A 13,570-nucleotide genomic window follows, 5' to 3' on the forward strand; every position below is an offset into this window, starting at 1 on the left:
TTATGTTGCGTTCTATGGGTGATTTAAAAAAAAAAACTCGGATTTCATCAAAAATATCTTAATTTGTGTTCTGAAGATGAACGAAGGACTTATGAGTTTTGAACGACATGAGGGTGTCTAATTAATGACAGGAATTTCATTTTTGGGTGAACTAACCCTTTAAACCACAAAGACTTCCTTGCTCAGCCAGCTTAACCAGAAACACCTTGCTGTTTTTTTTTCTTTAAAATGCTTGACAATGCTGATCCACCAGAAATTAGAATAAACCATACTGCATATAAAGATGTGTTATTTCATTAGGAAAAGTTGCATGAACTTGACAATACAGCACAGGTGCATCTTATGCGTCTTCTGAACAGACCTTTTAGCATGTTCAGACTTTCACATGTCTGCCATGTGTTACTGTTTAGCTAAGGCTAGAGATTAGTTTTCACACTCATCCTGCATTAGTCCCAGCTGCATCCAGGTAGGAGGTTGTTTTGAAGACGTTCACCTGAAAAGATGCTTCTGCTGAGGCTTTTGGAGTTGAAAAGAGCTTCAACAGTCAGTTTTTAAGTTTCTCTTTTCCTTTTTCTTGTCCCAATGCCCCCATCACCCCCCTGTTTATGGTTTGGGAAAACAGGTCTGCGGTTTGCCCAAGAGAGACAGAGCTGGAGAGAGTTGCTTAAAGAGTGCATTAAAGATTCAGCAGTAATTGCTACGTGTGATGGTGTCTGTTGCCGCTGTTTGTGGATGGATGTCTGCAGTAATTAACAGAGAGGTGGAGGAGGGGTTATGTGTGTTCGTGAGGCTTTTTTTTGGGGGGGTGCATTACTACAAAATCATTACTACAGTTTATTTGGAGGTGAAGGGTGCTCTTCGTGGGGTGCAGAGGAGAAGAGAGGGGTCGCACCATCACCCACAGTGCTTCGCCCGTAGCTCCCACCGCATGACCTTCCCTGGGTCTTATTGTCATCCATGCCTCCTCCATTTTAATGAGCTCTATTAACCAGTCCTTTATTTATTTATTTCAGAGCAAAAGAACGGCCTTGTCCCTGAAGGTAGTCATGAGCTCATGGTCAGGTCGTTAGCATTGTTACTCTTTGTGCACCTTATGCCAGTAACCAACAGTCGATTGCTAGTTAAATAGATAAATTTCATTGATTCCAAAGAGAATTTTCAGTATCAAATAGAGCAAAAATTACCTAACTGACACATCACTTACCAACAAAAGGTACAGTAAAACATAAACCATTGAAATTGACAGATAGTTGAGAGTGAGCGAGTTTGGTCTGAATAGACCAGCCTTTAGTATTTGTGGTACACTGAGCGTGTTTGATGTTCCCTGGGTATGGTTAGGGTTTTATGTGGTAGGGTAAAATCTGAAGAGTGTCCTGCATAGACACATCTGACCTGCAACCATTTTGCATTTTGAGGCAGATAATGGCGCTCAGATACACTCAGGGACCAAACCTTATGAATATGGAGTTTGGAGTGCTTCAAGGTTTATTTGTGTGTGTGTGTGTGTGTGTGTGTGTAGGTTGAAACATGTTTGAAGGTTGTTGTTGCTGCAGGAGGTGAAAGTAGTTTTTATTTTGAACTTGAGAATGTACACTAGTGTGGTAATTACCTCCTCATGGTGGCTAGGGGTGACCCCTAACTGTACAGTAAAGCGTGTGTGTGTGTGTTTAAACGTGAGCTCCAAAGTCCAACTCCATGCCAACCCAGTGTTAACTCTATAGGACCTATGAGCAGGCACACCTAGCGCTAAGCCCTGTGCCCAGGCTGAAGATCACGTAGCTGGTAAGTAGGTCAGTGTATGAGATTCCACAGGGTAGGAATGAGACCTCTCCTGGTGTGGAAACACTGCAGGCTGTGTAAGTGTGCAGCTCTTGGGTGTGTTGCTAGGCCTTAGCTGCCTGCATGTCTCATTATGGGCCCTGCTGGAGGAGACACCAGCCACGAAGACTAGAGCCTGCAGGGCTATTTATAGAGCGCTCTTAAGGGGCCCATAATCACCCAGAAAAGAAAGAGATAAAGAGAACAAGAGAAAGAAAGAGTAGAAGCAGGGGGACACACACTTTTTTGGGAAGTAATCATTATATTTCAAGAGTCTCATTAAAACAATTGTTGTCAATGCCAACCATATTAAACGACAACGTTAAGACCAAACATAAGCCTCTCCAGTTGCCTTCCTCACAACAAATCAAGTAGGACTATTGGGCATGTCATGTGATTTAATATTCGTGATACAAACTGATGTCCCCTCCATTTTTCAGATCATTTCTACACCCCTTGGGTATAAGAAAGACAGTCTAGACACTTGAACTTAGTCCTGCTTAATGGAAACTAGGGCTTAAAAAATAGCGCCATATCCGATTATATCGTCTACCTGAGTCCCACCCCACCAGAGACAACACTGTCGATATACACGGTAAACACACATCATATTCAGTTTAACTGCACTTTATCTAGGATAATGATAGTGTGTGATTCAATTAGTTTAATTTAATTATTGAAACGTTAAAGGTTTGTTTTCCTTTTCTTAGTTTGTGCTTAAACTAACAGAAAACATTAGCTTTGCTGTTATGTTAGTGTTGCTAATAATTTCCACACTGTTCTTATCGAATTTGTGTTTGAAATGAATTTCATTTCATGACGAGAACTGTTGAATACAATTGAACAAAACATTCTGGTGGTGTATTTTTTTATTTGTCTAAAATCAGGGATTAAAACCGAATTGGTTTGTTCTGCATGAGCAAAAACGGTTATTTTTTTCTTTTTGGTTCTGAGGTCTCCATAAGCCGCTTATAAGGAAATAGAAATTATTGCTTTATTTATTTAGAAACTAAAGTAATTTAAAAATGTTATTTGTGTATTTTTAATTTTTTTTGTACTGCCAACATTGGAAACTCTGAATGTGTGCATGAGGTATTCAAAACACCATAATTTCTTCATCCATTTACATATGGTGCTTTGAATAACTAAATTGTATAACTAAATAAAATCATTTTAATTACAATAGTCATTTTTGTAATTTTATTTTAATTTTTTTTTATTCATTATGTACACTATTTAAATTAATATTCAGGAACAGGTGCAGTTATATAGGCTGCTACCATTTTATTTTTTCTGTTTAACTTTTATCAAACTACAGATCGAATTAAAAGAATAGGCCTGCTTGATAATATTTTTTAAAATGGAACAAGTCACTGCCTATTCCAAATGTATAGGATACAGTTTAATTCTTTTCATCTGCAGAATAAAATTCATTGCATAAAAATGAATAACGTTAACTAAGGAATAATAAAAAAAAAAAACATCAAACACACGTTGATGTTACAGCAGTCCGCACAGAACAACAGGCAAATAAAATATAGATTAGGCTAATTAAAGTTTACAGCGAGTATATTAGGCTGCTGTCTGTGCATAGATCCAATATTGGCTACTGTTACACACATGGTTTCTTTTTCAACTGTTCATGTTCACAACCCTACGAACTATATAGAAAATATTTAATTCATGCTATTGTGAATAAATATGTGTATGGTAACTACGGGACTATGTAGAATATATTTGTCATTTTTTCCTGATATTGTCGATGATCGTCTGTTAACTGACTTATAATTGCCATCACGATACTTGCGAGACATCGCCGATATACAAAAATATCGTCATATCGCCCAGCCCTAATGGAAAGATTAATGGATTAGCAATCTATGCAGTATTCCTCTGCTGTACATGCACCAAATGCTATGTCAGCAATCATGGACTTTAGTAGAGGAACCCCATCACTCTGTCCAACTGTATCCATGAGAGACAGTTTGTTTGTTTCGTCAAGCAAGGAAGATGGCTGCTCTTAAAGAGCTAGAGATTTTTTATGGCCTTACTTCTTGGTAGTATGTGCACACTGAAGCTTTTGCCTGACAGTCTGAGGGTTTCAGGTGAATCGGCTGCTATTTGACTAATACACAAGCCAACACCTGCTAGGCAAACAGAGCACAACTGTATATTCTATATGTAATATCTATGCTGGATCAGATAACAAGAGGTTGGGAAGAAATGTTTTAGAGAGAGAGAGAAATTCTTCTAAATGATGACAGAATTTTAATTTTTGGGTCAGTGGTGCCTTTTATGGATAGTAGAGTTGACTTAAAATGCCTAAAGTCCATCATGTTGTTCTGCTCCTGTTATAGTGCCCCTTGTAGCAGTGCTGAGAATCTGCATTCATGCTGTTTGACATTTATAGACATTTAAGAACAATACCTGAAATTAAGATTGCTTAGAAAGAAGCGTCACATACTTTTTTAGAGTATGCTTTAGGCCTGAGTCTTAAAAGATGCCTGCCTTGAAGACTGTTTGGAAGATCAGATTTAGAGGCAGTGTGAAAGAAAAATGACAGTAGGAGTTTATGTGAAGAGTGCCAAGGTGAGAGGTGAGGGGATGGAGGAGATCAGGCTGGGGTCTCTGGCTCTGTGCTGTCAGTGTGCTGAGAACACCCCCCCCCCCCCCCCCCCCCAGTGATTCCAGCTTTGGAGTAAATACGGGCCCTGCGGACCCTCTCCCGCCCCGGGGCACACAAACCCCAGGCCTGCCCACATTCCAGCTTTATTTTCCTGGTTGCAGAGCGCCTCAGGCAATCTGAGCTAGTGGGGTGTTCTTTTCTCTTTTTTTCCTTTATTTACTCATAAAATGTGTATTAGAAGAACTAAGCAAGTGTGAAGAGCCTTCGTGTAGACTAACTTTCAGTTTCATCTAGTGTTGAGCTACTCCTCCTCCTCGTCTATCCCCTCCACCCCTTGCCCCCATCTCCAGCATGCTTCCATCCATCCAGAATGAAGGCTATTTGAATGTTTCGCGCAAACATACAAAGACAGACACACACACACACCCAAACACAGGCTTTCGCTCTTTTTTTTTTTTGCGTTCTCTCTACCTCTCTAGAGATGGTAGTCTCACAGATGGGCAGATCCCTTCTCTTTGGATCAGTGAATTTCAAAGAGCCTGTCTGGATCATTATTATGTCCTTTCCACAAAAAAATTCTCCTCTTGAGAGAGTGAGTGTATTAAGTGCAGGTCTGTATGTATCTATGCATGCCTGTTCCACAGCACCTGTGAACAAAACAATGGGCTTTTTATTGTTGTTTTTTTCAATGGGAGTGATATTTATCACAGTGTGGAAAGTTGTTGTTCTCTATCTGAACCTAGTAACAAGCACTTGTGAAAGCCTCCTAAATATAATGGTTGAGCATCTCTAGTGGGAACCTGGCCCACCAAGTGCTTGCTGGACCCCCATTTCAGCCTTCTGTCTTCAGATTTCCTTATGCACATTGTTTATGTGGCTGGAATGTTTTCTGTTGCATTGGTTCATCCCATGCCAGACAGCTAAAAATATATCCACATTCCCGATCCTCTCTGGCAAAGTAAGCATCTGATTTTCCTGATTGTGGAAGAGCTTGTGCTCTTAATCCAAAAACAAATCGAACATGCCATTTACACCATTTAAATTTGGTTATGACATTCAGTTGTTTGCTCTAGTTTACTTAGGCTACTGTCACGAATGCTTCCATAATCTACAATGTAAAGTAGATGGCTGGTTTAAAATGTTTTTTCCATGAATATTAAAGTTTTTCTGCAAAGGTCAGGTTGCAAAATTCAGATTCAGTTTGGGTGAAAAGATTTTGCCAGAAAACCTGATTAAGCAACTTGTGGTCTCTGGTGTTTTCTCTCTCTCTCTCTGTCATTCTCTCTCTCTCTTTCTCTTGGAAGTCTGCAGGCAATTGAGGGACAGAGAGAGAGTTCATCCCTTTAGGAAGATTTAGAGGACTCCCTTGTCTTTCACTTCATCAGAGACAATTGAGTCATTCATTCCTATTGTAGCTGCGCTGAGGCAAGGCAGGAGAAGGCGAGGCAGGCCTTGAGGAATCGCTAAAGGGTGGGGGAGGCGAAGGGGAGTCCCTGCTGTTGGGGCCCCAGGACAGAGTAAGCACTCTGGGTACGTCTGAAGGCTGGGGCAGGGGGGCACTGAGTTCTCCGGAGCTCCAGAGCAATTTGTCACATCAGAATAGCACTTGAGTTACGTGGAAGGGGGCTCCTAGCTGGAGAGTTTTTAGAAGATAGAGAAGAGGCAGGGGGAGGTCAGAGGTCGTGGCCTTCTCAAACCCAAGTGGTGCATCCATCAGCGGGCCAGGGGTGGTGGAGGGGGTTGGGCTGTGAGGGAACACTGCTGAGACTTTGGCACTGGTCTAAGCTCGGCTTTCCTTGCCATGCTTGTAAAACCTGCAGGAGGGATTAAGCCAAGGGAAAAGTCTGAAGTGGATACGCCTGTCAGAGTATGTGCACTCGGCTTTCAGCACCCACACTGGCCAAGGTGTCACCTTTCACCCCATCTAAACTATACAGAACCAGAGCACAGAACATCACCTGGCACCTGGTCTCACATGCACACACTTTTCCAATTAAGACTTATTTAGGAATATTATACTTATTTACACAACATTACACATCTTTGCATTAAACAAGCTGATCCAAATAGGTTCTTCAAAATTTGACATTACACCCGTCAACAGTACTTTTCAATATCCCAGCAATTGTTCAGCTAGTCGGTGGTAGTCCAAAAGTCCCTCCAGGCTGGACCACAGGACTGCACCCTGCTGTGAATCCACCATTACTTACCACTGAGCAGTGTAGTTCTTGAAGACGCATACAGTGTTACAACTACAGTTTCACTTCATGGGCACTTGCTAGAATGGTGAGCTACAGAATCAGATATTTTCCTTTGCTCTTTTTTTCTGTCTTTGGAAAAGTGGAACTTAGTCCTCAGATAAGTGAAATCTCAAACAATCTCCTAGGCTGTAGGAAAGGAAGACGTGAATCTGTTTGATTGGAGGACAGAGAGTAGGAGTTGAAAGGTTGCCCATGATTGGCCTGACCTGGTCAGACACGGGGATGGAATTGATTCTGATTTGTGGGTCACTTTAGCCAAGTTTTTTCATTTGAATCAGAGCCCAGTGGTTGATGTCCTGACTGCATCAGAGGCCAAGTTACAAGGCCTACTGGCTTGTCAGAAGTTTCCTTTGGGGATCCGTTGAAGTATAGCACAGCATGCATTAAAAAAGAGCCCTATTTTTTATGTGGAGTGCACTATAAATTAATTTTTTATGTTATGGGCTAAGACTGCATCCAAAATTGCCCCCAAGGTTAAGAAATTGAGCCCTAGCTGCTTTGTCTATCCCACCTTACTTTCAGTCTTTTTTCTAATCTTCCCTCCTTTCTTTCTTCCTTCCTTCCTTTCTTTCTTAAATGTTTTGACACTGGCCAAGCCCACATGCAAATCCACTCAACTCTCCTATTTAGCAACATAAATGGTTTGAATGCTTATTTGAATTTAGTCAGTGAACAGACCAGCGGTTTCCACAGATCACTTTTTTACCTTAAGTGTATGCTGCTGTTCAAGTTTCTCATAATAACAGCAATTGGGGCCCAGTTAACCCCTGACCTGAATAATTCAGTGAATGGAACGGCCACACTGGACCATCACGCTTCTCCTGACGAGACACCTATGACTGTAAAGGCCAGGACACACCAAGCTGACAGTCGGCCATTGGGCAATTTCAAGCCGTCTTTGAGAGCCAGTTGGGTTCCTCACCGTTGGCTCTAGTTGGGCCGATTCAGCATGTTGAATCAACGTCGGGCCATCAGTGTGAGATAGAACTCTGATTGGCTGTTCAGCTTAGCGAATGAGTCAGTGCATGAGAATAAAAGTGAAAGTGATGGAAGTGAGCAAAGAAGTCGAGCCGGGACAGACAGGAGACTGTTATAATTTTACGTCATCTTACCTGAGCATTTCAATGCCCGAATATTTTCATAATAACATGAGCCGACTGAAATGAACAAAGTGATCAGCGTGATTATTATTCAAAATGTTAAACAAGCGCTGCTTTGTTTGTGGTTTGTATATTTGCAGTCCTAGTTTCGGTTTTCCTTTTTGATGATGAAAATAGACTAGTGATACATGCTGATATAGACAGATATTTACTTACATGTAGGCGAAGAACGTCTGCTAGTTGTCAGTCGCCTTTTTAGTCTTTAGTTTTAGTTTAGTCTTTAGTTTTGGTGTGTTCAGGCACAGGTCACATGTTCACAATCAGCCGGTGGTCTCTAAGCCTCTATGGAAACAGGTTAAAAGTTCAGGGGTCAAGTTCACTTGCTGTGGGCTAATGGACTAAAGCAAACCAGTTTTGGGACAGTAACAGCAGGTTTGTAATGGACCCCAGCATGTGATCTCAAAATGAGAGGAAGAGGTCACTCAGGCACAGAGGGTACATGTAAAGGTCTGGTCTGCTAAGCAGATCCTGCAGTCCATGGGTGAGAATAGACATGACCCCAGGAACTTTGTCCATCAGCAAGACTCCATGTCAGTGTTCAGGGCTGGATGTGAAAATGGAGGTATTAGAGGCAGAAGAAAGATGGAAGGCTGACTTCTGAGTGAACTGGATTGAAATCTCAGACTTTGACCTACAGTTCTGTGTATGAATGATGAAAATGTAATTTTATATATATTGAGCTTTCAAAAATATTGGGGTTTACGGTTGAAGAATAAAGAATTTGAATGTCATGCAGCTCTTTGTGGTGATTATGGTGATTATTTCCATCTGCTGGCTTTAAGAGGGATGCAAGGGTTCATGAAAGGGCTGTTTGCGTGTCTGCAGCTCTGATAAAGTCCAGGTCAATCATTCATGGGGACAGTCGCTGCAATGACTCAACGCCACATCCTTATTATGTGTACTGGGAAAAATGCTGAAGTCCACCTGGAATTCCAGAGGCCAATAAAACATTTGGGCATGATTAATACAGGAAGAAGAATGAACATATTCATCTGAAAGCAGTGAGTTAGTGGTTTAAAAATTGCTGTCTACATAAATAGATAGAATATGCAGTTAGAATAGCAGAATACGGTTGTCAGTCCTGTATTTGAGTCCTAAATGCGGTTACGTTCACACACAGTTCAGTTATTTACAGGAGTGACAGCCGCATTCTGTAACCAAACTCGCACATGTGAATTTTTAGGACTCACAACTGCATTCTCGGAAAACGCTCTTTCGAGACTCGCACCTCTAAGTAAATGTGGTTGTCAATCCCCAAAACCCGACAGTGTGAACTAAGCCTAGGTTAATTAATCTTAACACTATTAGTTTCAATTTTCAAGAAGTTCCACCTCATGCATCATTTGACCTTGGATCTTTTTGACATAATTTCTTTTCTTTTTTTGTTTACTTTTACTTTCTATGTCACACAGTCATTTTTTGAGATATTTTAGCTCTTATGTTGTGTTTCCCTTTGTTTTCTGCATTGTTAACATGTTTTTCTTTTGTTTTTCTCCATTTTTTTCTTTCTGCCATCCAGTATCTACAGATGAAATGGCCCCTGCTAGATGTTCAAGCAGGAAGTCTTCAGAGTAGACAAGCACTTAAAGATGCCAGGTCACCTTCTCCAGCACACATCGTTGTAAGTAACACCCATGAGTCACTGCATTTACAAAGCTCTTTATTCTACAGCACAGTCCATGAAAACAAAACTACTTCCTGTGTCCTGTATTGTTTGGTTCTTTGGGACCTTACACTCCTCTCCTAATCTACTGCTGTCAATTGGATGTCTAGTGACCTATAAGAAACTGAAGACCAGATTGTGTTGGAATATTATGTGTCATATGGGTGCTTGTTTTGTATTATGGCTTCTTCATGGAAACAAAAGGGTGAGGTATCAGTGTAGTGCAACAGAGGCTTTTTTTCCAGTTTGGATGCTGCAAAGTGGCAGAGGGCAAGACCGTCTTTTTACACTGGAGACAGATAATTAATGCCCATGCTAAGCTTGGTTCAGGGAATGAGTATCTGGAGTAGAGATGCTGTGTTTATTTTGCAGTTTTATGCGCTGGATCTGCGGGTTCTGTTTCCATGTGCTTAACTCTAAATTTATCGTTCTTTTAAAATCTATGGATGATAAGGGCTTCAAGGTTAGCCATGCTGCTGGGCTGAAGTAATGTTACCATGTTAATACGTCACTTTATTGATTCCCTTCCTTGGACAATAGACCAAATTTGATTTTGGTCTTTCCATTGAGGTGCAGGAGTTTGGGGGCTTCATTGCGTTTCCATAGTTACTGGAAGCAACAGAGTGCCTCCAAGGTCATGTTTAGGAATCCAATAAAATAATCCATTAAATCCAGTACAGTATTTTGTCAGAGAGATAAACAAATTCTGTTTTGGACATACTATACTGAATTTTTACTAAGTTGTTCTTACTTCAAATAGGTGTGGGTTGTTTGTTTGTTTACCATAGTATTTTGATGTAATGTGATTTATACATTCCCAGCTTCCTGTATATACTGATTTTTGTGATTTTTAGTCTGTCTCTATTGTTTTTTTGAGACCATACATGTGAGATTGTACTTCGAAAAGTTGACAAAATAACTTTTTACTTTTATAAAAATACAAATTTTTCTCTTCTGAACCGAAAGTAGAAAATTCATGGTTGACTATTTAAATGGGTTTTATGCAGTTTTTCCCTTCTTATCTAATGCCATTTTATATAGACTACCGTTCAAAAGTTTGGGTCAGTAAGAGTTTTTAACGTTTTTATTTATTTATTTATTAAAGATGTCTCTTGATCACCAAGACTGCATTAATTTGATCAAAAATACAGTAAATACAGTAATATTGTGAAATATTATAATTCAAAAAATAATTCAAATGTAATGTATTCCTGTGCAGACAAAGCTTTTGAATAGTAGTGTATATATGCCACTTCAACTTTACAAAATTTGTATTTATTTATTTATTTTTACTGTAAAACCAGTTCTACTAAAGAGCCGTCTAATACTTCTACTAAACGGATAGTAAACTATTTTTGCATTTAAATGCGGAGTAGCCACCCCATGTGAATTTTTTAAGAGAAAAGGAAAAAAAGAAAAATGATTGTCCTCCCTCTCTGAATCATTAAATGTGTGGGAGGTAGTTAAGAACAGGCTCAGGTAAATACTGCACTTGAGTTTTATCCCTCTGACTCATGGGGCTGTAAATGCTTATCAGCACAGAGCAGTTTTCTCTATTGCCTTTTAAACCACCCCTAAAGACCTGCAATGAGAGAGTAAGATGGATATTTTGCTCTATATGGCATGTTTAGCTATTTAGCATTTACGGTAACTTATTTATGTGTTCATTTGTACAATATGCAGTTTGTTTGATCAAGACCTGACCTCCTAAGTTCGAGTATAAGTGGTATTTTGCATTGTTTCTTCATCCTTCCATCCTTTTCTCTCTCTCAATTTCCCATTCGTGCTGTTTCTCTTGTGCTGACGTGTGTCTGATTTGATGTTTCCTTGGTTTGCATCATGCCGTTGGTGAATCTATCTGGAGACAGTTGGTATTGTCAGGGATAGATAACTGTGGAATGCTATATTTTATTTTTTTCTCAAGTTGGACTATCTGCTTCTGTACGTGAAGGCCTTATCAATAAATTGTACCGTAAACAGTAGTTTCTCGTCTCTGTCAAATTGGAAGAACACCTGCCCAACTTGACCCATGGCTCTGAAGACGCCTGTCTGTCGTGGACTGATAAGAGAGCGCCGATGGGTGTGTGATAAGGAACATAAGCCGAAGTTCAAGTGACCCAACAATCACCAATGAGAGAGATACAAAAGCACAGGTGGACAGCGGGAGAGAGGAGGCGATACCGTAAAAGGGCAGCGCGGCAATGAGACAGATGAAGTGAGGGCAAAGAACGAGACAACACATGTGTCTAAAAAGTGCATATACAGCCAAAAGAGAAAAGAAAAGGTTGTTCACACAGCAGCAGAATACAGTTCTCAGTCCAGTTTTAGAGTGCTAAATATGGTTATTTTCATATACCGTTCTGTTATAAACTACATTTTATAACCAAAGTGACTCTTTAAAATTTTTATGGCTATCACGAGAATAGAAAAAGTACTTGATGTTGATTATTTGTTTATATGGACAGTATTAAAGTCGCTTCTCTTATAAACGGCACAGTTTGAGTCACACCTGTATGAATACTTGTTTCTTCCTCATAAAGTAATTGTTTTAAAGGTGCTAAAGAGGATGTTTTGCTTTATACATTTTTGCAATATTACTTGAAACTGTCTTTACTAACTGATAAAAGACTATTTATTAGGTGCACTGAAAGGAATAATATTAATATACATCATCTGTGCACGAGGTAGGGCCTTAAAAACATCAGCCAATCGTTTACGCGATCATCGCGTAAACGATTGGCCCTCTGGTTTGTCAATCACTCCCGTGATGTTCCTTGTGAGAGACGTGCGCGGATTGGCCCTCTGGCTTGTCAATCACTGCCATGACGTTCCTTGTGAGAGACGAGCGCGACTGCGCGCTCCAGTAACTTTCCACACTCCACAGGCGCCGCGTGCAATGTTTTTGTCAGGAGACAGGAGTAACAACTGCAGATCACATGCAGATTACAGTTACATGCGGTGAGTCCGACATAATGAATCCACTAACACGACACAGCGAATGCCGGTGGTAAACACTCGTGTTCCAATACTCGTGCACGAGTTTTGGGAGGCGTTCCCTCGAAATTCTTACGCATGTGCTCATTTCAAAAACTCAGTAACAGTCTTTGGTTTCTCAGTCGACGAAAAGATCCTCTTTAGCACCTTTAAATATTAAATTAACAAAAATATTATATATTATGAAATATAAATCGCAATTGTGAGATATTTGCAATTGAGAGATATTAAGTCAAAGTTATGAGAAAAAGCTTTTTTTACTTTTATTATTTACTCTGAGGTGAAAACAGGCATCAATACACTAGTACTGTTGTCAATCCCAAACACTAACTGTGTGACTGTATCCATAGAAACAGTTCACGCATAATCCATCAACCTTTTTTCTGTCGCATGTGGCCATAGAGGTGCTACTCCACGCTGCTCTATGAATAGAGCACAGGAAGTGACCCTCTCGTTTCTGTCCACGCCCATAGAAGGCAGTGCCAGGATGGTTGAAGTACTCAAGAGCCCCGCAGGCTTTTCAAAGCCTGTTAGTCCCACACATTCAGCATGTATTTACTACCTGTTCACAACTCATAAAGGGCCCATCACTAAAAAGTACTGCAAGCCGTTTGTCCCACTGCCATCTACACTAAATTTTAATGTGATTTGTAAAGCCTCTTTCTTTATATAGACTGTAATATAGACATGACAATTCAGAGAGGTAGACAGCAAAACACATGTGGTGTGTATTTGGCATCGGATAGAGCTTGAACGCAAGGACGGTATGAACAGGGATCATGCGATTGTAATTCCAGTGGGAAGCAGTTGGAAACAACGGGACGATAGGAGATTTCCCCACATCTGTGACACATTGGCCATTCGTTCCGGGATCAGTTTCCTGTTCTCTTTCTCGGCTTGTATGCACAGCTGTCCGTCCGTGTTCTGTAGTGTTTCCCCATGTAGTGTTACTTGGTGTAGACCATATACTAGACTGGTATAGCCAGATGTTTGACTCGCAGCATAAAGTCTGGTCCTTTCCAGCTTTTTGTTATGGCCAAGAGCTGTC

The 13,570-nt window shown here is 40.4% G+C and overlaps 1 protein-coding gene across 28 annotated transcripts in view; it reads left to right on the forward strand.

Annotated features, from left to right (window-relative positions):
- tcf7l2 (transcription factor 7 like 2) overlaps window positions 1–13,570 on the forward strand; it is an 89,518-nt gene that overhangs the window by 20,991 nt on the left and 54,957 nt on the right. For all 28 annotated transcript variants that reach the window (XR_007181948.1, XR_007181947.1, XM_048170965.1 and 25 more), the window contains exon 4: window positions 9,385–9,486. Coding sequence is in view for 26 of the 28 variants with exons in the window: in XM_048170965.1 (XP_048026922.1) it covers window positions 9,385–9,486 (102 nt within the window). In the remaining 2 variants the exon portion in view is untranslated. The remainder of the gene's footprint in view (window positions 1–9,384; window positions 9,487–13,570) is intronic.

The sequence above is a fragment of the Megalobrama amblycephala genome, linkage group LG20 (genome assembly GCF_018812025.1).
Source record: "Megalobrama amblycephala isolate DHTTF-2021 linkage group LG20, ASM1881202v1, whole genome shotgun sequence".
NCBI classification, from domain to species: domain Eukaryota; kingdom Metazoa; phylum Chordata; class Actinopteri; order Cypriniformes; family Xenocyprididae; genus Megalobrama; species Megalobrama amblycephala.